The sequence below is a fragment of the Artibeus jamaicensis genome, unplaced genomic scaffold, assembly GCF_021234435.1.
Source record: "Artibeus jamaicensis isolate MK-2021 breed Jamaican fruit bat unplaced genomic scaffold, CSHL_Jam_final scaffold_537, whole genome shotgun sequence".
In the NCBI taxonomy this organism is placed as follows: domain Eukaryota; kingdom Metazoa; phylum Chordata; class Mammalia; order Chiroptera; family Phyllostomidae; genus Artibeus; species Artibeus jamaicensis.
The window spans coordinates 29659822-29685074 of NW_026522047.1; the positions used below are offsets into that span (position 1 = coordinate 29659822).

Here is a 25253-nt window from a genome sequence, read left to right on the forward strand (position 1 = left end):
ATTCTAAGTGCCTTGATGGTGTGATTTGGTTGGTTGGATGTTGTCCTGTCAATTGAATGCCTGCCAGTTCAATCCCTAGTTGGGGCACATGCCTGGGTTGCTGGCCTGGTTCCTGATTCGATCCCTCTTTCTATCCCTGTATGTCTCTCTCCCTTCTCCTCTCTCTAAAAATAAAGCAATAAAATCTTTAAAAAAATAAATGACACATTATGTGACGTTGTTCTGAATCAATAAAAAAAGTATTTGATAAAACAGATGGCATTCGGATATTCTTTTAATTTGCAAATTAACTCTAAGTTTAGTCACGTGAAAAAGGTATAGATATTGAATATCAAATGAAGGACTTTTTAAAGTAACTCCTTCTATAGCAAATTATTTGAAAATTTATTGCCATCAGAACTTTTAAACAAACAATCCAATCACACATAGTCAAACATATATATTTTTTCCTCTCTATATAGAAAACATGCACATATGGTTTTCTCACATATATGTGTGTATAATGTTTGAACTCTGTAAGTAAATGGAAAGAAATTGAAGAGAATGCAGGATAATGCTTAGTATGGGTGTTATCATTATAAACATTAAAGTAAATTAAGTCATCGTCATATTATACTGAAATATTTGTAATTAAATAAAAAAAATTTTTGAGAAAAACTTATAGAAACTACATTATGCTTCCAAAGTCAAATTGATTAGAAGAACTAACTGGCCTTACCCTGGCCACAGCCCACACGTTTATATGGCTGTGAGAGACAATCAGGTTTTTTGTAAGGATAGATCCACCACGAACACGTCAAAGATTCATCTATTTTGAGCACTGAAAGGTATTTGAAAGGTCACATAGTGAAACTTTCTTTACCTATATCAGGAAACCTCTTATGCATTTTGCTTTGTCGGGAAACAATGAGAAATTGACATCTTAGCCAAGAAATAGTAACAGTAAAGTAACGTATTATTATCCTCAGATGCCCTGGAAGATTTTAAGATTCCCATCGAACCAGAGCTAACTTAGCTTACTAAAGAGAGTGTGCTCTCTTACAGCCTCACCAGCAGAAGGTGGAATCCAGCACACGAGCTACACGTGTCTGGTTCGAAACAGCCCACAGGTCTTAAAAGGCTCTAGATACCAAGTTAGAGTGCTGCTCTTTTGTAGTCTCTGTGCAATTACATACTGAATATTACTGATACAGAAGGAAATAGGAGAGATTGAGCGCCATTAATTCAAATGTTTGGTTCCTTCTCTTTTTATCCTTTCTTGGTTGAAAAGGCAAAGAAGGAAGTTAGCAATGGGGACAGTACAGTGTAGCAGGTAGTCAGCTTGCCTGGTTTTCACCATTTTGTAAAGGTTAAACATGGAGGCAGTTACTTAATTTCTTTGAACTACACTTGCCTCACTTATAAAATGGGGGAAATAACAGGTCAATACACTCCAGTATTGGGAAGATTTAAAATATTACCTACCTCACAGGTTTATTGCGAACAGTAAACAGTTTAATGCAAGTATGATGCAAAGAGCAGTAAATTGTCACATGCTAAGTAAGTACTCAGAAACTATTAGCTAATTTATTTTCGAGGTTGTTTTGCTGTGCTGAGAGAATCAACCATTAACATGACAAAACTCCTGTGTCTACCTTATAGAGATGTAATATGTACCTCTACTGGCAGCAAATGCGTAGTGAAAGGAGCTGAACCATGGTGATTAGAAGGTCTAGATCAGCCTCGTCACTTTCTTGCCTGGCCAGTTAACCCGAATCAAATCCCCCACTTAATAATGAGGATAACATTGCCTGGCCCACTTCCATCAACTGAGGTACTAGAAAGATTATATGAGAAAACATGCTTGAAAGCTTCTCATAAACTTTAAAGGGCTACACATCATCTGCTACTGGTTGTATAGAATTAGCAACAAAATAAGCCAAAAACTCACATGTGAATCACTGAGTGACAAGTGACGATCTGACAATCTCTTGGCTAAATTTATTTCTTTATTCAGATCTGTATTTTTCTTGTTTGTTGAAAATAAAATCCAAATTTGACTGAATGATATAACAATATTACACATATTCTAACAAACATGAGTAAAATAATAAAAGGAAGCAAATTGTCTGTTAATCCATTTTCATAGAGCACGAGCTTTTTTGTTCCTGAATGGGTACTTTATTGGCAACAAAAAAAGTTGAAATTAATTTGTGCTGATGTGATAAAATCTTACTCACTTTCACTGACACTTGAAACAAAACAATTGCACTGAACGCAGCCACCACTACATACATATTTAACACAATTTAATTTAAATGCATTTTGATGATCTTAAACTATGATTTCTAGTGTCTCCATCTGATAGTTCCCCCACATGACAAAGAACACCAAGCTAAAATATAGAAACAAAAAGACCTGAATGCGTTTAACTAGATTGGAAGACTTTTAAGGATGCTTTGCTTGAGGAGCATCAATACCCTATTGAAAAGATTAAAGTGTGAAACAATATTTATTCCACTGGAATAATTATCATGCTATTTAGTTTTTTAATACCTTATTTCTAAATAATCTTTGCAAGTTACCAAACACATGTCTTGTCTCCTTTTCATTATCTCATTGTTTATGAGGGAGATAGTGTCTTGCTCATTTTGGATGTGAGGACCTGAGGCCCAGAGAAGGGAAGGACTCCTCATGCATTTCCAAGGGGAATCCTTCAATTCAGTGACCCTACTGCAGATCTTTGATTCCACACCCACGGATCTTTCCTTATGATATAATTCTTGCTGTGTGTGTGTGTCTGGACAGTTGGTGTGTGTTGTTATAATGCCTAATAGAGTAGACAGAAATAAAAAGAAAAGTTATCTACAGCTTGATAGCTATATAAATTAGGGAACTCACATGATTCCCCTGAACTTCATTTTTCTTATCTATAAAACAAGGACATTATAAATAGTAATTTTATAGCTTCTCTGGGTAAGGATCAAGTGAGTTAACTTATATGAATGTATTTTATATAGAGTATAATTTAATCCACATTGGATTTGCTATCTTTATTATATGACTTTCTGTCTGCATTATGTGAATTTGAAGATTTTTCATATGAGAAAATACCATGAAAGAGATAAAGACAATTGTCTTTAGTCCTACAGTGAACAAGTTACTAAAACTCTCTAAACCTTTGAAAATACAGCAATCATGAAGATAAAATATGATAATATATGTAAAGAATATATTACAGTGTTTGATACATGGTAAATGTTCATTAAATGTGAACTTGATAATCCATCTGAGAAGTGTGTTTATAATAAACAGTCCATTTTCATAGGCACTGAGTTTGAATTAAGATAATGCTTAAATCCCATACTGACACTGCAGAGGATCTAAGCCACGATTTCCCAATCCCTTCCTTTATTAATCAGTCCATCCCTGCAGACTGGAGCCAAAGTCAGCAGAATAAAGCAGTTCTAGATTAGTTCCATTTTATTATCCTAAGTGAATGAACATCAAACCACCCTGGGGTATGTTTTTCTTTTCTATCTAACAAAATAATATGCAGTCAATTGACTGGACTGCCCTTATTTCTTTCTTCTTTGTATTCTGTTGCTTTCATTTTCACTCCTGGCAAGAAACCAATAAAAAAGACCACAAACAATTCCCAAGGCTACTCAGACCTACTTTTTGGGTCTGGTATGGAATCTGTGGTTTTTCCAGTTTAACCCTGGTAAAAGTGCTTTTAATGAAACCAAGAGTTTTCTCACGCACACAAAAAACATGGTACAGTGGAGTAAACTGAGTTGGAAAATTCTGAGCTGCGATGTGAATCTGCCCACGTATGTAACGTTAGGAATGCTGTGTACACAGCATAAGCCCTCTGCCCTCCACCCTTCACCACCATCCCAAGTTGTCCATGTATTAATCCTCAGAACACGAGAATATGTTATATTACTTGGGAAAAGGGGGCTTTGTACATGTGATTAGCTCAAGATCATTATTATGGAAAGAGTCTCTTGGATTTTCTGATAAGAGAGAGGCAGGACAGGGTCAAGATGATGGCATAGGTAAAAAGGGCTTGCCTCTTTGCACAAATTAAAACTAAAATATAGAACAACCATCACTCAGAAACATCACAAATCAAGATGAATGAAGGTCTGACAACTACGGAATTAAAGAAACCACCTCCATCTGGACTGGTAAGAGGGGTGGAGATGTGGAACAGGCTGGTCCCACATCCATGTGTGTTGGATAAAATTTGGGGAGGATATCTAAGGAGCAAGGAGTCCCAGTCCCACACCAGGGTCCCCAGCCCAGGGTTTCAGTGCAGGAAAATAAGTCCCCATAACTTCTGGCTGCAAAAACCAGCAGGGATTGAGTCAGTGGGAGAAACTTCTGGAGTCCCAAGTAGTTCCCCTTAAAGAATGTACTCGTGAACCTACTCAGATTCACCCCCTTTGACCTCTAGCACCAGGGTAGCTGCGTAAAAGACACCAGTGGCATACAAAGAGAAACTAAAGTATCTGACATCAAGGTGGGAACTGGGGGACAGCTCTCTCCCAGACAGAAAGGTAGACAGAGCCTATGGTCCCTCTTCTGAGACCTCCTGCCACAGAGCCACAGAGCCAGCAGGTGAGCAATATATCTGAGACTCCATCAACCTGGCTAACACTGTTTGCTCCACCTTGGAGTTCACCTGAAACTCCGTCTCACCCAACTTACAAGCCCACCCAAACTGTTAATCATGACTTTTCTGTATGAATGGCTGGTCTTGGCTCATGCTTCACAACTTCCTAAAACCTCCCAAACAAGCAAAGGTTGACCTCAGTGAGCCCCAGCCTCTTTACCCCTTGGTAAGTGTCTGCGGACCCAGCACTAGCAGCAGCCAGCCTAGATTTATAGCTTGGCTTTGCCTGGGAGTCTCCAAGCCCAGTACAAGTAGCAGCCATCTCAGATTGCTTTATAGCTCACACAGGTTGGCCCCACTGAGAACACAGGTGGGGGCTTACATTGCCAGCACCTCCCAAGAAAACTCATGGCCTGTGCACTCAGTGGACAGCTACAAACCACGGTGGAGCACTGTCACCCTGTGCCTGCACAGCTAATCCTCCACAGAGGGCAGAATTTGGTAGTCAGTGGTCACAGCCAGTCCTTGAAGCTGACTGGCCTAAGTAAATTCCTGCCATTGACCTGCCAATAGCAATCAAGCCTCAACTAGCGGAAGGTGTACTTAGCCTACATATAAGGGACACCTCCAGTATCCAGCTTGTAGGATAGGGGAGGCTGTGCCACGGAACCCTACAGAACACCTACTACATTAGGCCATACTACCAACACAGGGAGTCATAGCATCTCTCCCTAATACATAAAAACAAATACAGTGAGGCTGCCAAAATGAGGAGACAAAGTAACGTAGCCAAAATGAAAGAACAGATCAAAATTTCAGAAAAAGAGCTAAATGAAGCGGAAATAAGCAATCTACCAGATGCAGAGCTCAAAACACTGATTATAAGGATGTTCAAGGAACTTATTGAGGATCTCAATAGCATAAAACAGATCCATCCAGTCAGAAACAAAAGACACACTAATTGAAATAAAGAACAACTTACAGGGAAATAACAGTAGAGTGGATGAAGCCAAGAATCAAATTAATAATTTGGACCATAGAGAAGCAAAAACAAACAATTAGAACAACAAAAAGAAAAAAGAATCTAAAAAAATGAAGATAGTGTAAGCAGCCTCTGGGACAACTTCAAGAGGTCCAACATTCACATTGTAAGGGTGCCAGAAGAAGAGAAAAAGCAAAATTTGGAAATTTATTTGAAAGAATAATGAAAGATAACTTCCCTAATTTGGTGAAGGAAATAGATGTGCAAGTCCAGGAAGCACAGAGACCTAAACAAGATAAATGCAAAAAGTTCTACTCCAAGACACATCATAATTAAAATTCCAAATATTAAAGATAAAGAGAGAATTTTTTAAATATTTTATTTGTTTATTTTTAGAGAGAGGGTAAGGGAGGGAGAAAGAGAGAAACATCAATGTGTGATTGTATCACACATGTTCCCTAATAGGGACCTGGACTGCAGCCCATGCATGTGCCCTGATGATTAATTGAACCAGCAACCCCTTGGTTCACAGGCTGGCACTCAATCCACAGAGCCCCACCAGCCACAGCAAAGAGACTCTTAGAAGCAGCACGAGAAAAGCAGTTAGTTAACTACAGGGGTGTTCCCATAAGACTATCAGCTGATTTCTCAAAAGAATCTTGCAGCCTAGAAGGGATTGGCAAGAAGTATGCAAAGTCCTAAAAAATAGAGACCTAGAGCCAAGATTGTTCTATCCAGGAAACATATCACTTAGAATTGAAGGTCAGACAAAGAGCTTCTCAGACAAGAAAAAACTAAAGGGAGCAAAGGATTATTTTATTAAATACTAAAGGGACTTATATAAGTAAAAGCAGAAGATAAAAACTATAAAAAATAAAATGGTAAAAATAAGTAATTATCAAAAATTTAATCTAAAAAAAACAAACTAAGCAAACATGGAAAACAGAAACAGAATTGTGGATATGGAGAGCATTTTGATGGTTGCCAGAAGGGGCGAATGGGTGAAGAAGCGAGGAGATTAAGAAGTACAAACAGATAGTTACAGAATGGCCATGGTATTGTAAAGTACAGCATAGGAAATAGAGTAGCCAAAGAACTCATATGCATGAACCACATACATGAAAAACGGTGCAGGGATTGTTGAGTGGAGTAGGGGTTGTTGAGTGGAGGCAGCAAAGGGAGAAAAATTGGAACAACTGCAATATTATAACCAATAAAATAGAATTAGGAAAAAAGAGAAAGGCAGGAGCATCAAAATCAGAGAAGGTGTGACATCGGAAGCAAAGGTGGAAGTGATATAAGGAAGGGGCCATGAACCAAAGAATGCAGGAAGCTTGTAGATGTTGGAATAAGTCAAAAATACATAATTCTTCCCTACTGCCTCCAGAAGGAATGTAGCCCTGCTACAATTGATTTTAGGACCTTTGACCTCTAGAACTATAAACTAATTAATTTGTGTTCTTTTAAGCCATTATGTTTCTTGTACTTTGTTGCAGCAACAATAGGATACCAAAACTGTGTGCTGAGTATTTTTTCTGAACCAAATTCTGGGATCTCGCCCAAAACTTAACAGGAACTAAGTCTGTGCCTCCTAAAATTCATATGTTGCAGCTCTATCTAATCTTCAATGTGATAGTATTAGAAGGAATTAGAGCATTTGAGAGGTAATTAGTTCTAGATGAGCTTATGAGGGTAAGACCCTACTATGGGATTAGTGTCCTTATAAAATAAAGAGTCCGTTAAGTGAGGACACATCCAGAAGATGCCCACCTACCAACCAAGAAGGCTAGCCAAGTTCTCCTTGTCCCCATAGGAAATCAAAGTTCATAAGGACCTATCTGAACATGGTGGTGAGTGATGGGTTGTTGGGAGAAAGAAGGAAATCAAAATTTTATATTTCTGTTGCATAATGAAACAAAGTATTTGGGTGGCTTAGACAGCAGAAATTTATTGTCTCCTATTATAGAAGACTAGAAATTCAAGATCAAGATGTCAGTTGGGTTCACTATTTTAGGGGTCATGAGATGGAATCTGCCTCATCTTCTCACCTAGCTTCTGGTTGTTTCTTGGTAATAATTCATATTTCTTGACTTGTATAAGCATTACCGCAATCTTCACTGTCATCTTCACATGGCATTCTCTCTGTGTGTTTCTGTGTTCAGAATTCCCCTTTTAAAAATAAGGATACCAGTCATATTAGATTAGGGATCTATCTACTTTTGTATAACCTCGTCTTAAATAATTATGTCTGCTACAATCCTATTTTCAAATAAGGTCACATTCTGAGGTACTGGGAACTAGAATTTTAGCATAGAAGTTTTGGGGTGATACAGTTTATCCCATAGTAATGTGTTGTCTATGGTTCCATAAAAATTTGCCTGTATCAGGGAAATGTCCTGAAAAAAAAAAAACTCCCTTATGGCAGCAAGGATTACTGAAAAAAATTCCAAGATTGTCATCTCTAACTAAGGTTAGCACGAAAGACTATAGGAAAAGCTAAGCCTTAAGGCTGCCCCGCTCATGCAAACTTTATGATTCTGGCATCCTCATCTCCCAAGTGGTCTAGCCAAAGTTCTAACTATTCACTTGGTTTCTGCTCATAGGGCATGATGATTTCCTTTCTGTGCATTGATGGTAAATGTACACTTCTGTAACTCTTGCCTAAAGTGGGTCAGAACCTCATTTTATCCCAGGACTATTCTTTGTATGAGTTACGACAATGAGGTATACTTGAGGCTGGCAGCTTGAGTGAAGTCTTTTCACCCAAAGAAATGTTAGCCACAACCAAGCCACTGTTAAGGCAGCAACTTTGAGCCTCATTACTGACAGTCGGCATGCTACTCCCTCCCTAATTTTTCCTTATTAACACATAATAAAATGGTGGACCATTTGTCAGCCTATGGGACACACAATTCAGTCACCATGTTTGCTGTTGATTCCCACGGGCTCTTCCCTCCATTCCTGTTAACCAGCCCACAAGACGCCTATCTTTTCTCTTCCAGGAAGTCATGTTTCTGTCGGTCTCCCATCCTCATGCCAAAACTGTTGATAACTATGAATTACTATGAAGAGTCTGAGATTTTACTCTACTTGCAAGTTAACAAGTAAAACTGTCATGGTTTCATAGATGCTAGCAGAAGACACAAGTTTCCTGGGTCAGAGACAAAAGACTGTTACTCAGAATAGTATCATAGGAAATAGGAAAGAAAGCATCAGCCTTATTTTACATTGGTCCCGTGGGCCCCGATTTTCACAGGACAATATGAAGAGAATCAGTTGAGCCCTGCACACACAGTGGGTTGCAGTAGAGGAGAGAAGCCTCAAATTTAGGAATACAGTGGGCAGTAAGCCTGCCTGCTCTTTGCTCTGCAGGGAGGTAGTATTTTCTAAGGCTTTTTCCACTACAAACATCCTTTAAAATAGAGTGTAGGTCAAAGGCAGTCAGTACTCCTGTTTCTTTACAAAACTGTAAGAGATGAAAAATTGTCTTCCAACAGACTGAGAACAAGATAAACTGACTCTAAAGCTTGTGCCACTAACAGTTACACTTGTACAAGGAGAGTCTTGTTTTATTCTTTTTTTAAAGATTTTATTTTATTTACTTTTATACAGAGGGGAAGGAAGGGAGAAAGAGAGGGAAAGAAGCATCAATGTGTGGTTGCCTCTCATGCACCCCCTACTGGGGACCTGCCCTGCAACCCAGGCAAGTGCTGACTGGGAATCGAACCAGCAACCCTTTGCTTCACAGGCCAGTGTTCATCCATTTAGCCACGCCAGCCAGAGCCTGTTTTATTCTTAAATTTAGGGGGCTGTATTTCACTTTTGATTTTATGTGTGATTTGAAAAATCTGAATATGAGTTTTGTTGGAAATTGAAGCTTTACATGCCTAAAGAAATTAATTTTGGTTACATTAGTACCTTATTTAACAATTTTTTAAATATAGGTTGAGCTGTACATAGCAAAAGCCTGAAACAATGGTTGTTGGCCCTGGGTTTCCACACTATTGTGTCAGAGGTTTCCTCTCTCTGTAGCAGCAAAACTTACTTCAGAACAAATGCATCTGTATGTTTTGGAAAAAATTATTTTTATTCAATCAAATGGTTCATTTTTCTTTTAAATAGAACTCATTTTATTTTTAAGAAGCTTTTTATTTAAACACTTTTGTTACAATATTTATGTAGCAGCATCAATATCTAACGAGCTTCAGAGACACAGGATAACTTTTTAATAAACTTTGCAATGCTGCCAGAAGCAGAACTCAAAATAAACATATTATTTAAAGCAACAATGAAAGTTATAATAAAAAGAGTATTGTTAGCATCAAGAAGGTTTTCAATGCAAAGTCCAATAGGTATCCTCTTTCACGTAGAGAAAAATAAAAAGAAGTACTTAAATTAGGGGATAAAAGGGGAGTATTGTTAGCAGCACACATTTACCAGAAGCTAGAGAAAAATATGTTGAAAGATATGTCAAATGTTTGCTGGAAAAAAAAACAACAAAAGAAAAACATGTAGTTACCTATATGTGAAGGCCCATGAATCATTTCACACACAAAAAAACAACAAACATAAAGTGCACATATTTCCTTTATTACTCAAAAATTAAAAGTGGCCCATTTAACCCAAAAGTCAGACCTTTCCCAGTTATTCATTGTCTTCTCTTTTTGAAGATTATTTACTCTTTTCCCCTCTATGTTCTTTCGGAATCTATGCTACCTCAGTGGGGTGGACTCCAGGAAGTTCCCAAACCTCTGAAGTATATATAAATCTTGGGCTAGGAGATCATCCGCATATTTTGGGAGAGCTGATGTTCTATGACTTTTATCCACCTTCTCAAAGTGATATGGCTCAATCAAAGTGAAGATCCACCAGCCAACTGCAGCAGTTTCCAAAGTAAAATATAAGGATGATAGGCTGGGGTAAGAGAAGAAAATACTAAAATTTCTATTTATATTCACACTCATAAACAAAAAAGTTTTATAACTGTATTGTAGTATATAGGCTTGAAAATAGCATATTATATTTGTTAATCCTAAGCATTAATACTATTTATATGATACTTATTTTTTGTATTTAAAATACATTGTTGGTGTACTAAAATATTTTATTCATAGTTGCAGAAGTCCAAAAAGCTGGAGACCAGCACTTTAGTGGATATAATTTCTGTTATAAGATTTTGCAGGGCATCTTTAATTTACATGTGGCCAGAGGTAAAGGAACAGTAAATTTTCACATATTGATATATTTTTATTTGCTTCAGTTTTGCAAGATACAAGTTATCTAGGGAAGAAGGCAGTTCATTGCAAGCAGTTTCCACAAATAGTTAGGTGTATCGGCAATTTAATATTGTGCCATTAAATGATTGAGAGGCAGCACAAACTTTTCCAAACTCTTCTACCAGAAATGTCTAAAATTAAGTCCTAGAACATTTATACTCTGTCCTCATTTCTATCCCAGTGTTTAAATCTAAAATATTAACAGTTTTTTAAAACTAAGTATGCGATGATCAAAATAATCTATACTGATGATGAAAGAAGCCTGGCCTTTAGAAGATCACTATTTCCCCTTTACTTAAAAACAATAGAATCTATGCATTTATGAAGGTTTTGCTATGGGGGGCATGTACTGAATAAGGAATGAAAGGAACATGAAGAAGAAAGCAAAGAAATAATTGGGGTGAAAAAATAAGGAAATAGTTTGTGTGAAAAAGATAAATAAAGATGGCAATAAAGTCAAATGCAAAATGTCTGATGTGGCTTAAAGGAAGAATACCGAAAGAGTACACATCATCAACGTAATAAACGAAGTATTTAAAAGGGAGTCTCACTATACCAAACATCTGGAAGCAAACATGCAGAAAGAAGAAAGCTCAAGGCCACAAAGACCACAAAGGAGTAAACGTCATGCTTCCCAAGCTCCTGGCTTTCACAACAGGAGTGATTCTTCCACTTCTCACTGCAAGACACCAAGATTTCTCAGGATTTGAGGAGAATCCCAACAAAGAACATACAACACTGTAAACCTTGGTTTAAAGTTGCATTTGGGTGTTTTCTGCTTAATAAAGCAAGCTGTCCCTGCTTTTAGCCTATGATTAGAAAAGGGAATTGCATTTTCTATCATCTGCATTGAGTTTCTGTAACCTGGACTGAGTTTTTGTTTTGCAGGAGACTAGTTCTCCTTTACCGGAATTGCAACCCCTCTGGTGACTCGCCTCCCACCCATCCAGTCATATCCCCCATCTTTCCACCCTTTAAATCTGCCTTTATTTAACTGTGTGAGTACAGCCATTTAAGAGTGACGCAGCACCAAAGTGCACAAGCAGGCAAAACAAACTTTGTATTTCAGTGTTCAGTGAAGGGTAGTGATTTAGCCAGCCACCCCAACAATATGGATCAAAAAGATTGCTTTTCACTAATTAATTTCTCCAGGTAAAATCCATAGCCTTCAAACTACTATAATAATTTGTTAACTTGTTCTCTTTGAGACTATTAACTGTTGCTTTAACAGGGAATTGAATGTGATTTTCAAGCTTTGTATGGCCCTAGACTCCCTACAGGCTTTGTATGTGAAGCTCTATGTGGGCACTTTCCCAGCTGGGGAATCTCAGGGTGCCAAGTCTATGCCCAGGGCTATTTGAAACAGGCAGGCTGTCGCACTTGCTTGCCCTCTGCCCCTTTTCCATCCTAGGACAGGCCTGGAAGGGTCTTGCCTTGGTGTGACTGGTAATATCACAGAGAATTTGAAGGAAAGGTTAGCAAAATGCTGAAGCCACTCTTCCCTCCTTCCCAACAAAGGATCTGAAGAACTAATGACCTAGAGAGTAATATGAAATTCCAATGCCACAATTACGTTCATACTTCTGGTAAAAACACCCAGGATACAGCATGACTCATTTTCTTCTGAGACACAGAAGAAGGTCAATTTGGTCATCTGTGCAAGTCAACATGCACATCTCTCCATGCTGTTTCTGACACTGCCTTTCAAAAGCACACATATGACCACCCATTTCTTCCTTTAGCATTTGCTGTTTCCCTTGCCTACTAGTTTTAAAAACTGTTGGGGAGAGAGGCAGAAAACAATGGTCTGCTTTTTTTGTTTTGCTTCTTTTTGTGTTTGTTGGTTTGTAAGATTTGTTTTGAACAAAAGGCTCCATGAAAATTAATAATGACAATTAACCATCATCATCATCAAAATCACACACCTTAATGTAAACAACAGCCTTCTTCATGAATTGCATCTAAATAGACTTTCTAAGCTTATTTCCCTCACCTCCAACTCATCCCAGGCAACATGCTACCCAGGATACCTAGGCATCTCCAAGACTGCATTACTTTGTGTGTACTATTATACTCGCCTGGACCAAGTCCTTCCCTCTCTGCCTCATGAACTCCTCTAAGACCAAGACACTTACTTCTCCAAGCACAGGTCTCCTACTTTGTGTTCCCAGAGAATTTTGAAATTATCTTATGTTCATTTTTCATTTTCCTTTCTTGTTAGAATGGACCATACTTTATCTCTGAATTCCAAAAACAGCATTATTTCTAGTATATGGGAGTCATTCAAGAAATGATGATTATGTAAATGGGAATGAGTAAGTGAACCTATTCATTGAGGTTGAAACTCTGCCTTCTCTTATAAAGTTTAGGTGGAAATAAAACCACGAGGAAAAAATGGAAAGAGACTTTTTAATTCTGTATTTCTCTTTGCTTCTTAATGCAAACATCTTTAGAAAATGTCAGTGGAACTCTATTCTTGCTTGAGAAATAGCTATAGAGAGCAAATTTATTTTGCAAACTGGACACAAAATAATGGGGCAAGAAGCCATGAATGAAAACAAAATCAGAATAGGAGAAACAGCTTGTGGAATTCTCAGGAAAAACAATTTAAATAAGAAAACAAGTTATTATGAAATTGGGATCTGCTAAATATTTCTGTAAAGGAGACATTTGATTTTATGCTTTTAAATTTTCTTTAACTTCTGTTATTTTCCCTATGATAGGTGTTCAGTTACAGAAAGAAAAATGTATTTGTCTTTGTTTTCCTTTTAAGTATTTTTCTGAACTTCACAGAACTATATATTCCCAATACCTATGATATTTTCCAACAATAGGATTGGTATTTAAGGAGACATATTCAGTCCTTCAAGAAATTGGGGAACTTAGTAATAATCATTGTTATATCTATAGTGGTACAGGTAGGATATTAGAGGCCAATTAGTAATTACTTTTATTCCTGAGATCACCATGGGGTAGCCTGGGAACTACTAGAGATCTTTAGAGAAATTTCAAACTGAGTTATTTCTTAGAATTCCAAATAAAATTTCAGTGTATCTATGGCTCTACTAATACTAACTTAAAAATTATAATGTTCATCTTTCTCTTGCTTCGAAGTTGAGCTCTTTTAAAATCAAATCCTTACTTAGGTTTAGGTAACCAGATATATTAGACTAACATTATTAAAAGTTAAAGTTCCAGCTCCAGAAAAATGTTTAAAATTTTTCATAATAAAATCACAGCATAATTTTCTTCAATGACACTAACATTTTCTTCAAGCAGTATCATTGAGATATTTCAACTAGAATAAAAAAAATTCATAAGTGTGTATTTAGTAAGACAACCCCCCTAGTGGTTTTCAGAAAATATACGCACACTAAAGTATTCAATACAAATACTTGAAAAATTCACTCTTACAAAAAAAAGAACAATTTTTATTTTCCAATTCTGAATTTGGGTTTTCTTACTGGAATTTCATGTAGCTCAGCATGGCAGTAGACTATATCTGCTGAAGTAGACCCAAATTACTCTCTGTGTGTAAATATTTTATTTCTGTACTTTATTATATGTTCCCCAAATGCTTACTTTACTCCCATGTTGCTTCTGATTAAAATAAATCAAAATGATATCATTGCATTTTAACATAGGCTTAATTCTCTTTTATTCTAAATACTATAAGACATAAATGAATAGGAACTAAATTGCTAATAACAATGAAAAAATCTTTACTATATGTTGAATAAAAATGCAAATAAAAGGAAATATTTATTGTTAATGACACATTATGTTATGGAGAATATGTTTATAAAACAATCTTTGATATTTACAGAAGATCTATTTTATATTCATATTGCATCTAACCCTTAATTGCTTATTTTCTTAAAAATAGAAAAAAGAAAAGTGCAAGAGAAAAAAACCTCAATCTATTTTATGAATGCTAAACAATTACATGTGAAAGTATAATAAAATTCAGAGTTTAAAGGTCCAAAGAGCTTATGGCATCAAAGACTATCATTTCTATTTGAAAGCTTTTTTAAGGCAACACTATCACAGACACAGTTGGCATTCTACCAGGACAAAGAATACAAGTGACTCCATCACATTGTACAGGTTATTACAATTACTTGATATAGGTACAATGTGCTAAATTTTAAGTACAGATAATAAGTGAATGTTATATAACAAAAATATCCCTCCCAAAGTTACTTCTCGAGGTTATGTTTTTATTTTCACGGAAGAGCTGAAGTATTGAAGTGCATACATTTTTTGTCATGTTGAATGGAAGAAAGAGTAGATCATGACTCTGCTCCTGAAATTTTAATACTGCTTTTTAACCATCTGCATCCTAAAGTGCTTTCAGAGATTCCACAAATGCTTGAAGGAGTCAATCCCCAACGGCTAACATCAGGCATATATTTTGTTAATCTATTCCCGATGCTTTGCCTAAAAAATTGGCATTGCCATCTTCAACATCTTTCTTTTGGAACCATGGTTTTGAATTTGTTCCTTGTTGATACGCTTCTAGAAAATGACAGATTCCAGGAATTTCACTGGGGAAATTTGGTGGAAGTTCCTCCCTTGATCGAGGGGTAAACACAAAACCAGGACAGTCTTTGAGTAATCTGAAAGATTAAAATAAAAATATAACCATTAAGATTTAATGCTTACATAATTGTCTACTCAAAAAAGACAACAGAACTAAATGAATATTCTTTAAAATATTAATAAACCTGCCACTCACTGTGATGGACAGAAATCTCCTTATGATGTTAACAAACAGAAGAAGTACAATGGAAAATAAATTCACAGTAGTTGGGAAATAAAGACCAAAATAATCTAAAGGTCTAATAAAAGCAAAAAAAAAATAAATAAACCCATAAATATAATGTTATAGATAAGTCTTCCTTCCAAAGTTAAAAGATTGGACAAGTTAAAGCATTGCCCATTTACTGATTTAGTCATTTTGTAAATGTTACTGAGAAATGATAATGGACAAAAAACTTTGAAGGGAAAGTTCTACATAAGCTATATCCATATACACACATATACACACACACACACACACATATATATTTAAATACACACACACACATATATATATATTTAAACTTTTATTACTCAGCAGAATTTTTATCAATTCATGGTTAGTAAGATTAAAATAAGATTTAATTTTACATATTGACACTCTACTTTCTATCTGGTGTTTATCATGTATTTCCTTCTTAAATTCATTTGTTCTACCCAATTTTTAAAAATTTTACTACTAACTATCTATCCATTATGCTAAACTCATTTTGAATTCCTGATCCTACTGATTCAGTCACTGGCTTTTCCCATTTATTTTCCTAGCTTTCTATTCAAGGCAAACTTAATAAGTATCACTCTAATCTATTATTTAGGCCATAGATGAAAAATGTTGAATAGTTCTGGGATCTAAACCAACTTTTACAGAAAACCACTCCTGACATTTGCCCAACCAGACCAGAGCCTTACTCACCAGTCTGCAATGTCCTATCTAAATGAAATAGAATGTTGGTGCTGCATTAGAATTTGGAACTCTGACACTCTTCCAAATACTGAAAAAACCAACTGGGTAGAAATCTAGGCCTAACAATGATAGATCTGAGGTAGAATACATGTGAGCATTCTATTCACTGATTTCTATTAGTGCACTGATAAATATGTAATCTGCAAAATAATAAAACCAATGAAAATGATGATTCCATTAGAAATTCATAAATATTTCCTGAGGCCTGTTATTTATAGGCACAGGATTTGGTAATACATAATGAAAAGCTACAGAATCCCATAGCAAAAGTATAAGTTTCAAACTCTGGTAGATTTAATTTTGAAGTACAACAAAGATGTCAGCTTCTAACTTTGAAAAATGGGACAGTAGTATGCATGTCAAGGACAGTTGTGAAAGTTAAATAGGTCAATGACATAAGAATACGCATCAGTGGATATCATATTGTAGGGGACCGGTTTGTCTTGGCCTGGCAAATGTGACTCAGCTCTGTATGGAAAACCTACAGAAGCGAAGCAGTGGGCAGGAGCCAGACCTTCAAACCGAGTTTTCCCGTGGGAATCAGGCCTAGAAAATGCATACAGATTGCTATGGCTTGCTCTGGCTAAAACTCCATCACCCTGGTCTGGAACAACAAATGTACCTTGTCTATCCTCAAAGTAATTTCCAAAGCCTACGTGAATTTTCCTAAGGATAGAGCTAATGAGCTCATTGCCATTCCCCTCTGCATGCTATTTTTATTTCCTTGATTGTACCTAAAATGTAGACAATAACACTCTATGTAGTAGATAATAAGTCTTTCTCTGATGTAAGACCTGAGGAAAACAATAAAAGCTTGTCTAAGCAAGGGTCGATGCGCTCTGCCCTTGAGAGAGCAGCCATGCCTGTTCCCTTTTTCTCCACAGGACCGCTGTGACCTGTGCATTTATTCTCGTCGTCAGCCACAACAGGCAGACTCTGCTGGCTGGAGTCCGCCACATCTGGCACCCGAACAGGGAGGTAGAAGGTAGATTCTGGCTGATTCATACTCCAGAATAAATATTCAATATTATATAGTGACATGCTTGTTCTGGTTTGTACTGGTTTGTAAGAGCAAACTGTGAAAACATTCAGGAATTTTGCAAGCTATCGATGGAATGAAACCTGCCATGGTGGGAGTATTATGCCACAGACATTGGTAAATGCTAGAAATCACAGATTCTCCCTTTCACTCCTCTAAACTGGTTTATCAGCACACCACTGCATGAGAAATAGTTTGAACGGATGAATTAGATTGATATTTCATCAAGAAAAAATGCCTCAGAAACATAATTCTGAGTGGATCCCAAGCAAATCATAAAAGGATATGAACAGGCTGAATGCAAACCTATTTTTCTCTGACTTTACTTCTTTATGTGGAGGAACCTAAATGAAGAGAGTTATGCTACTGGCTTCTCTCTGCCCATGTTCCTTCCTGGTAAACAGCAGCGACATACGTTGTATCTCTACTCAGTGCCTTCCTCCCTCTCTCTTCAGAGCCTGCCTGTCCTCAGGCAGTTCATGTTCCCAGATTTTCCTGCAAATCTTAAGGGATATAGAGTCCAGTGTGTCAGCCAGAAAACAGGGACCTGGGGACTGTGATATTGTATTTCTTTTATGAAACAGGGATCTGAAACAAATACGTCAAAATGTTGAGATTTATTAAATATTAGATTGGTTACATGGGTATCATATTTTCTTTGACTTTTTTCTGTATGTTTGGAATGTTTAAAAAGTAATTGTAAAAATGTATCAATCTGTAAGGATTTAGTAAATAGAACTACATAAAACTGTAGGTGATTGATAAATTAAAAAAATATTTTTCTGTCCACATTAGCTCAACATTTCCTATTAAGTGTGATCATTACAATCACAACCTTTATATCACTTGAATTTATTAAGGGTTTTGCTCAAGATCCCACAGCCTTGTATTTAGAACTGGTAAGACATGTCTTCTGGATACAAATCCCAGCCTTTTAAAGAAACTTACAGATAAACACAAGTAGAGTGTCATGGGGTGAAAAAATGTTCATTAAAATCACCTTCAAATAAAGATCAAATTTATGAGAAAAACAGGTTGGAAAAATGAAACCATGTAAGTGGAAGCATGATGGCAGTCAGATCCAATGACGGCAGCGAGAGCCCCAGTGCAGACGTCCACACAAGGTAGAAGATTCCCTCCCTCCCCTTGACTAGATGCCATTGCTCCCACTACAGCAGTAAACTAATAGATTTCAAGTGGTCAGTGCAATCAGTACCTGTAAGTGGTTGGGCTGACGTTGATTTTTCGTGGCACACTGCAGGACTCAAATTTGTTAGCCAAGGTGACATTGTTTCCAAAAAGACAGTAACGGGGCATTTTAACCCCAACAACTCCAGCAAAAACCGACCCAGAATGCAGTCCAATTCGCATCTGCAAGCAAAAAAAGTACTTCGATAAAGCACTCTCCACTTGTCAGTGTTGTTTGAATGGCCTGTCTACATTATTGGGCCGATGGCTCTCATCATACCAGTTCCTCCTTCCTCAAAACCTCAAGCCAGCTTCCCTCTATTCCTCACAGCTGATCAAGAATGGCCAGTGGAGAATCAGCCACACCTCTTAACTCTTCTCTATTTATGCACTTAGGTTTATCACACAAGGCAGTCTTATTTCACCTCTCTTCAATATCTGAAACAAACTTCCATGCATTGTCTACTGCAGTCACCACAAAGACAAGACAAAGCATCTACGGGCTGCTTATGTGAACCTGCTCTGTTTATGAAGCGAGGCAGACATAACTTCTGGGCTGCAGGAGTCGTTTCCCAAATGCTGTCAGGAGGGACAAAGGAAGCTAGCTCTCACTCTAAAAAGTGTGTGGCTTTAGGAATATTGCTTCAGAAAAGCTTTATGCCAAACACTACGCCATTACTGAAATGACTAACAGCTAAAGAAAAGGAATTCCAATATTTAAACAAAAAAATAACAGAGAAAGCAGGAAGTTGTTGCTGAGGCCCAGATTACAGTGAATATATATATATATATATATATATTTGAATATATATATATTTGAATATATAAATATATATATATTTGAATATATAAAAATATATATTTGAATATATATAAATATATATATATATATATATATATAAATTATATATATATATATAATGGGTCCAGTTTTCCATGGGTCCAGTTTCAAACATTTGGGCCCATGGAAAACTGTTGTCTTCCCTTATCTAGTTATAAGATACAGTCTGGAATATGGTGGGGTAAAAATATAGAAATTCTGGAAGTTACCAGTGATTTGGAGAGCTCTTGAAACAGAATATTTTAAAGCGAGATCTTCTAGAAGATCAGAATACGTGATGACCTTAGAGAGTGCACAAAATCTTAAAGTACTGCTAACAACAAAGCAAGTTAACATAGAGATATTGTAAATGACAATCAAATGCCATGTTCATAATTGTCAAGTTGCATGTTCAGTTGACAATTAAAAAATAAGTTTTATTAGATAAAACTTATTTAAGTAAGTTTTATCTAATAAAACTTACTTAAAAACTTGGCCCTTTTAAGCAAAGGCCAAGTACTCACTTAACTTAGATATAATTTGGAATTTAGGAGACTCAAGTCCTGCCTCATTTTATAGCTGATTTCTTTTTAAAAATATTTTATTTATTTATTTTAAGAGACGGGGGAGGGAGGGAGACGGAAAGGGAGAGCAACACCCCTGTGAGAGAAACACGGATTCATTGCCTCTCACGCACCCACAACACCACATACAACTCAGGCATGTGCCCCAACTGGGAACTGAACCAGTAACCTTTCAGTTTGAAGGCCGGTGCTCAATCCACAGAGCCACCCATGGAAGCCAGGGTTATAGCTACATTCTAATATCTGCTAGAAACTTTTCCAAATTATTTTCTTATAAGGTGTCAAATCCTGAATTCTTCAAAATTTTCAAACAAAAGCACTCTTATGAATCAGAAAATCTGCATTTTAAACCAAACTCTACTAAAATGATTAGTCTGACTTTCTGTAAGTCTCATTATTTCCCTCTATGTGTTCACCTGTAAAATGAAGAATTGGATTATTTTTAAAGCCTGTTGTTTGTCCCAGTTTTATTTCTAGCAGCAAACAGATGTTTATTGCATCGGGCTTTTTCTTCTTTAAAGGAATGTGGTTTTACATGTCCAATAACAAAACAATATAAACAAAAAAATGAGGAAAAAAGATCGTCTGCCTATATTAGCCACAAGTTAAATACATTTAGATGGAGAAGTTTTTGCTCTCTTTGGGAATTCTTCTGATTAAATCAGTTTCTCTCTCTGCACTTAGTTGTTCTAGCTTTCTATATGATAAATTTATCATAGCATTGCTATTTTTCTATCACATGATTAATATCTACATGCATTCCCCTTATAAAAATCCACACAAGGCAGTTAAAGCACATGTCCTGTTAGCTACCTCTCTGCCCAGGCTTATGATTGCTTTGACCAATAGAATAGAATGCAAGTGTCACTGTGTGTCTCCTAAAGCTAAGTCATAAAAGGCCATGAAGCTCCCACAAATCTTATTCCCTGGGACGTAAACCACCATGTAAGAAGTGTGACCACTCAAAGGCTACACAGCATGTAAGCACGTGGATGACAGTCCTAGCTGAGCCCAACTTTTCAGCCATTTGCAATGAAGAACCAGGCATATAAGTGAAGCAGACATCTTAGAATGGGTCCAACTGGTACATCGAACTACTCCAAATGCCCTCAACTATTTGAGTTTTCCCAGCTGAGATACCAAATACTGTGAGCAGAGGTGAGGTATCCCTGCTATGCCTCATCAAATTTCTGATGCACAGAATCCACGCATAATAAAGGATTTGCATTTTTACAGCACTAAATATATAAAAGGGTATCACACCTGAATTAGAACTGGGAAGATGGTAGACTTAGAAAACAATTATGAAGACTTACATGTACAGTGTCTATTAACATTAAAGAGAACCAAGACTAAAATTCTAAATATTATAGTTTTGTTTTACATTTCTTTTCTTTCTTCTCTATGTATCTTATTGCATATCAGACAAGATTCAATGTCACTTCAAAGGCCCATTTCTAGGTCATCAATCGAGGCCTATCCTATAAAAATTAAGTGACATATTGACTATCAGTGCCATAAATAAAGACAATCAGCTCATGTTCTACTGATTAAAGCAATCCTTTGTGTGTTAATTTTATTTTCTCCTCTGCAATAAAATATTCTGGGATCTGACTCATCAAAACATTTTTAAACTTTATGTCCTGGAAAACACTGGTGGATTAATAGTCAACATTTACTCTACTGTGATGTCCTCCCCTACAAGTACTGGAAAATTAAAATTACATTTCCCAAACTCCCGGGTAGTTTATAGGTGCATTAGGTTGGGTGAATCAGCTACACTTGCATGAGATTTGGAAGCCAGGACTTCTGCTGTGACTACACTCATCGTGATGCTTATGAGTATGAGCCTAACTGTGGGAGCCATTGGGTTTCCTGTGGCGCGCTTAGTGGAAGCCCAGCTTCCAGTCACTCATTTCATGGGGGTCGTGATGCAGGATTTCAAGGGGGCTGATTCACATTAGTTGGCGCGGTTTTGTTCTGTGGCCAGTAGTAGAGGAAGCAGCTTTTAGAACACAACAGTTTCCTGACTGTGACTATAGCAGTCTAGCTTTTCCTCATGAAACCGGCTTCCTGATTGAGGAAAAAGCGGTGGTTCTGGCTGTAGGAGCCATCTTTTGAAAGCTCAAGTTATCAAGAGCTTCTTTGGTCCTTGTCATGATTCTCTAAACCACTTAGTACCATGTTGCAAATTTCTCCCTGCTTAAATAAGTTAGAGAGTTTGCTCTCAGCAACTAAACCCTGACTAATACACCATTCTTTTGATAACTAATAAGCATTTGCTCTCATTTCCTGAATAAGATATGATCCACTTTACCTTGATAGGTTCTCCATGGGGAGACATGACTTCATCAGAGAGCTCCATCATCTTCAAGGCCATCAGCGCTATCTGAACAGCATGGGTATCACTTTCTCTGTGCAATCCCCCGGCCACACAATAGGCATCGCCAATGGTCTCCACCTACACATAACACATTTCTCAAGCTCAGGAAGAGTCACAGTGTATAACATATAACAGAAGTTATGAATCACATAGTGAAAATATCGGTGTTCTCTGTGATACTGGCTGTGAAAAGCTACCAACAAATTTAAATCCACCAAATTGTAATGGCTGTCTTTTTCCTCTCCTCTGAATATTTATTGTCACTTATGAGATCATCTCATTCTTCTTATGCAAAACTTCCAGGGTGGAGAAATGGAAGTGAGGAAGAAAAGATACATAAACCTACAATAATTTGCAATTTCACTCAGAATAAATGCCAAAACCCTTACAGCATGCCCAAAGTTCTTCTTGACCTGCCTCTCTGCTCATTGCTGACTTTACCTGGTAATTCTCCCTATTGCTCACTTTGCCTCAATGCCACTGGCCTCTCCTGTTTTCCTTCACACATACCAAACATGCTCTCACTTGCTAGGTCTTTGCCAGGAATAATATTACTGCAGACAACCACTTGGTTTGTTCCTCATTTCCTTCAGCCCCCATAAAACATCACTTTAGGAGAAAGGCCACCCTCTATGAAATAACAATTGCCCTCAACTTGCTTTATATTTTCCTCCAGAATATTACACCACATGAAATGCTATAAATTTACTCATTTGTTAATTGCCATTCTTTCCTCCAGTAGAATGTAAGCTCTCTGAGTTTGTCTGTTCTATTAACTCCTACATCACCAGTGCCTGGTATATTCACCAATGAATGAACCAGGTAGCAATGCCTCCCATCAGATTTTTCTCAACAGTGAATGCATAAGAAGTGTTTAACAGAGAGGTTAACATATCACAGGTGCTCAATAAATGTTACTAATTAGGAGAAGCTGTACCCTCACCTCTACTTGGAGTCAGGTGCCTAATCTCTGTGCTATTATGACCCTCTGTACAGACTTGAGTGAAATGGGGCCTTCATCATGTCATATGGGAATACAGCATTTGTCATCGCCACCACCAACACCCCCCTGAATGTATGTCAACTCTTCTCACAAGCATTGTGCCACCCATGCTGGAAAATGCTAGATAACCAATAGATATATGCTTAAATGATTAATAAATAAATACTAAAGCGAACACATGACAAAATAATTGAAAGAGAAAAAATAAAATTAAATAAAGTCCAGGCACGATCAGATCCCTGCATAAATAAACTTGACTATTGCTTGGAAGCCATGACACTTCTATGTCAGCCTATGATACTGTGTTCTGTGTATCTTAAATGTATTTTATGGGGAAGACCCTTATGCATTGATGGCCATCTCCAGGTATTTTCATGAAAAATCATGAATGGACAGAAGGCAGATATGAGGATTGGGAAGGAAGGCAATTGACAGGTTTGAGCTGTAACTCCAGTAGTCAGGAGGCTTGATTCTAAATACTCGCCAGAAATAACCACGTTTTTTCAGCCTGAAGAAGAGAACAGCATCTTCTGCTATCAATCAGAGCAGTTTCCAAAGAACAGCAAGAATTCCTTCTCACAATTCTGAGAAAGGAGACATTCTCAAGATAGATACTGTCTACAAATAAATACACTGAATTCCACCAGAGGCCATCAAGCTTAACCTAACCAAAGCCAATTATTTTATCTGTAATTATCCATGGACCTATTTGTGTCCCAAGGGATCACAGCTCTATCTGGAATTTCCTGTTAGAAATTTTTAAAAGGAAGTTTTTTTTAACTTCCAGCATCTAGATTTTAAAAAGGGCTTTCATATTCCCATAAATAATTTGTCTTCTCCTCAATCATCTATTTTGTGTTGAGTTAAACTCTAAAATTCCAGATTATGTGGATGATTAGGAGACGATTCAAGCCACACAAGTGAGAAGCACGCTCTCTTATTAATGCTCATGTCTAAAACAATGCAAAATACTTTCAATCAGTAAAAAAATATGTTTTACTTCTTAAAAAAAACAGTCAGAACATGAAATCGCTTCAGGAGTTCTCTTTTCGATAATAGTTGCAATTGAACAGTAGCTTATTACAGGTTGGGGACAATCCTGTGCATCCCCAGTGCCTGGAGTGATGCCTGCTACATCCTAGGCACTCAATCCTACTACCTGATGAAAAACAGATATTATTTACCGTGACATGTACAACAAGCTTGTTCAGCAAGATTGCAGGACATGATTTATGTTGTTCATGCAATAGTAACCTCTGGATGGATATTTTCTCTGTTTCAGAAATGAGAAAGGTTAACTTCCTCAGCTTACAAAGCATGTTACATAGAGACAGAATTTGAAGACAGACCTCTTATATTCAGGCCTCTCTCTCTACCCATGGCCACTCCACAATGATGCCTTAAGTAGGTAATTGGGATTTCTTCTAACTGGCCAACATGATACACTTTGTATGTATCAACATGACACATAAAAAGTAGCATGTTGACTCTGTATGAATTAATCTACTCAAATACAATTTGTATAATCCTCACGTTTCTTTACTTTTATAGATACAAAGGGAACATTTTTCCTGTACAAGCCATACTTTGAATTGTATGATGCTTAATAACTCAGTTTTCATAGTCAAGTGTAGGGTTCACTGACTTATATATAAATTTCACCTGATCATGGGTCCTATACCCCATTCCCCACTCAGTCCATCATCCCACCATTCTGTGCCTATGCCTTGAGAAGACAACTTGGCAGTCTTTTCATCTTATCATTATCTGTTTCTGAGCATATTCTGAGCTATTTCTGGCCGGCAGATACCCCCTTGATTAATGCACAACACT

The 25253-nt window shown here is 37.0% G+C and overlaps 1 protein-coding gene across 8 annotated transcripts in view; it reads right to left on the reverse strand.

Moving 5' to 3' along the window:
• Positions 1 to 9748: 9748 nt before the first annotated feature.
• The window catches only part of GUCY1A1 (guanylate cyclase 1 soluble subunit alpha 1), a 55703-nt gene continuing 40198 nt past the window's right edge, over positions 9749 to 25253 (reverse strand). For all 8 annotated transcript variants that reach the window (XM_037125711.2, XM_037125708.2, XM_037125709.2 and 5 more), the window contains 3 exons: positions 22352 to 22495; positions 18659 to 18813; positions 9749 to 15477 (listed from right to left, as the gene is read on the reverse strand). In XM_037125711.2, coding sequence (XP_036981606.2) covers positions 15276 to 15477; positions 18659 to 18813; positions 22352 to 22495 — 501 coding nt within the window. In that variant the 3' untranslated portion in view covers positions 9749 to 15275. The remainder of the gene's footprint in view (positions 15478 to 18658; positions 18814 to 22351; positions 22496 to 25253) is intronic.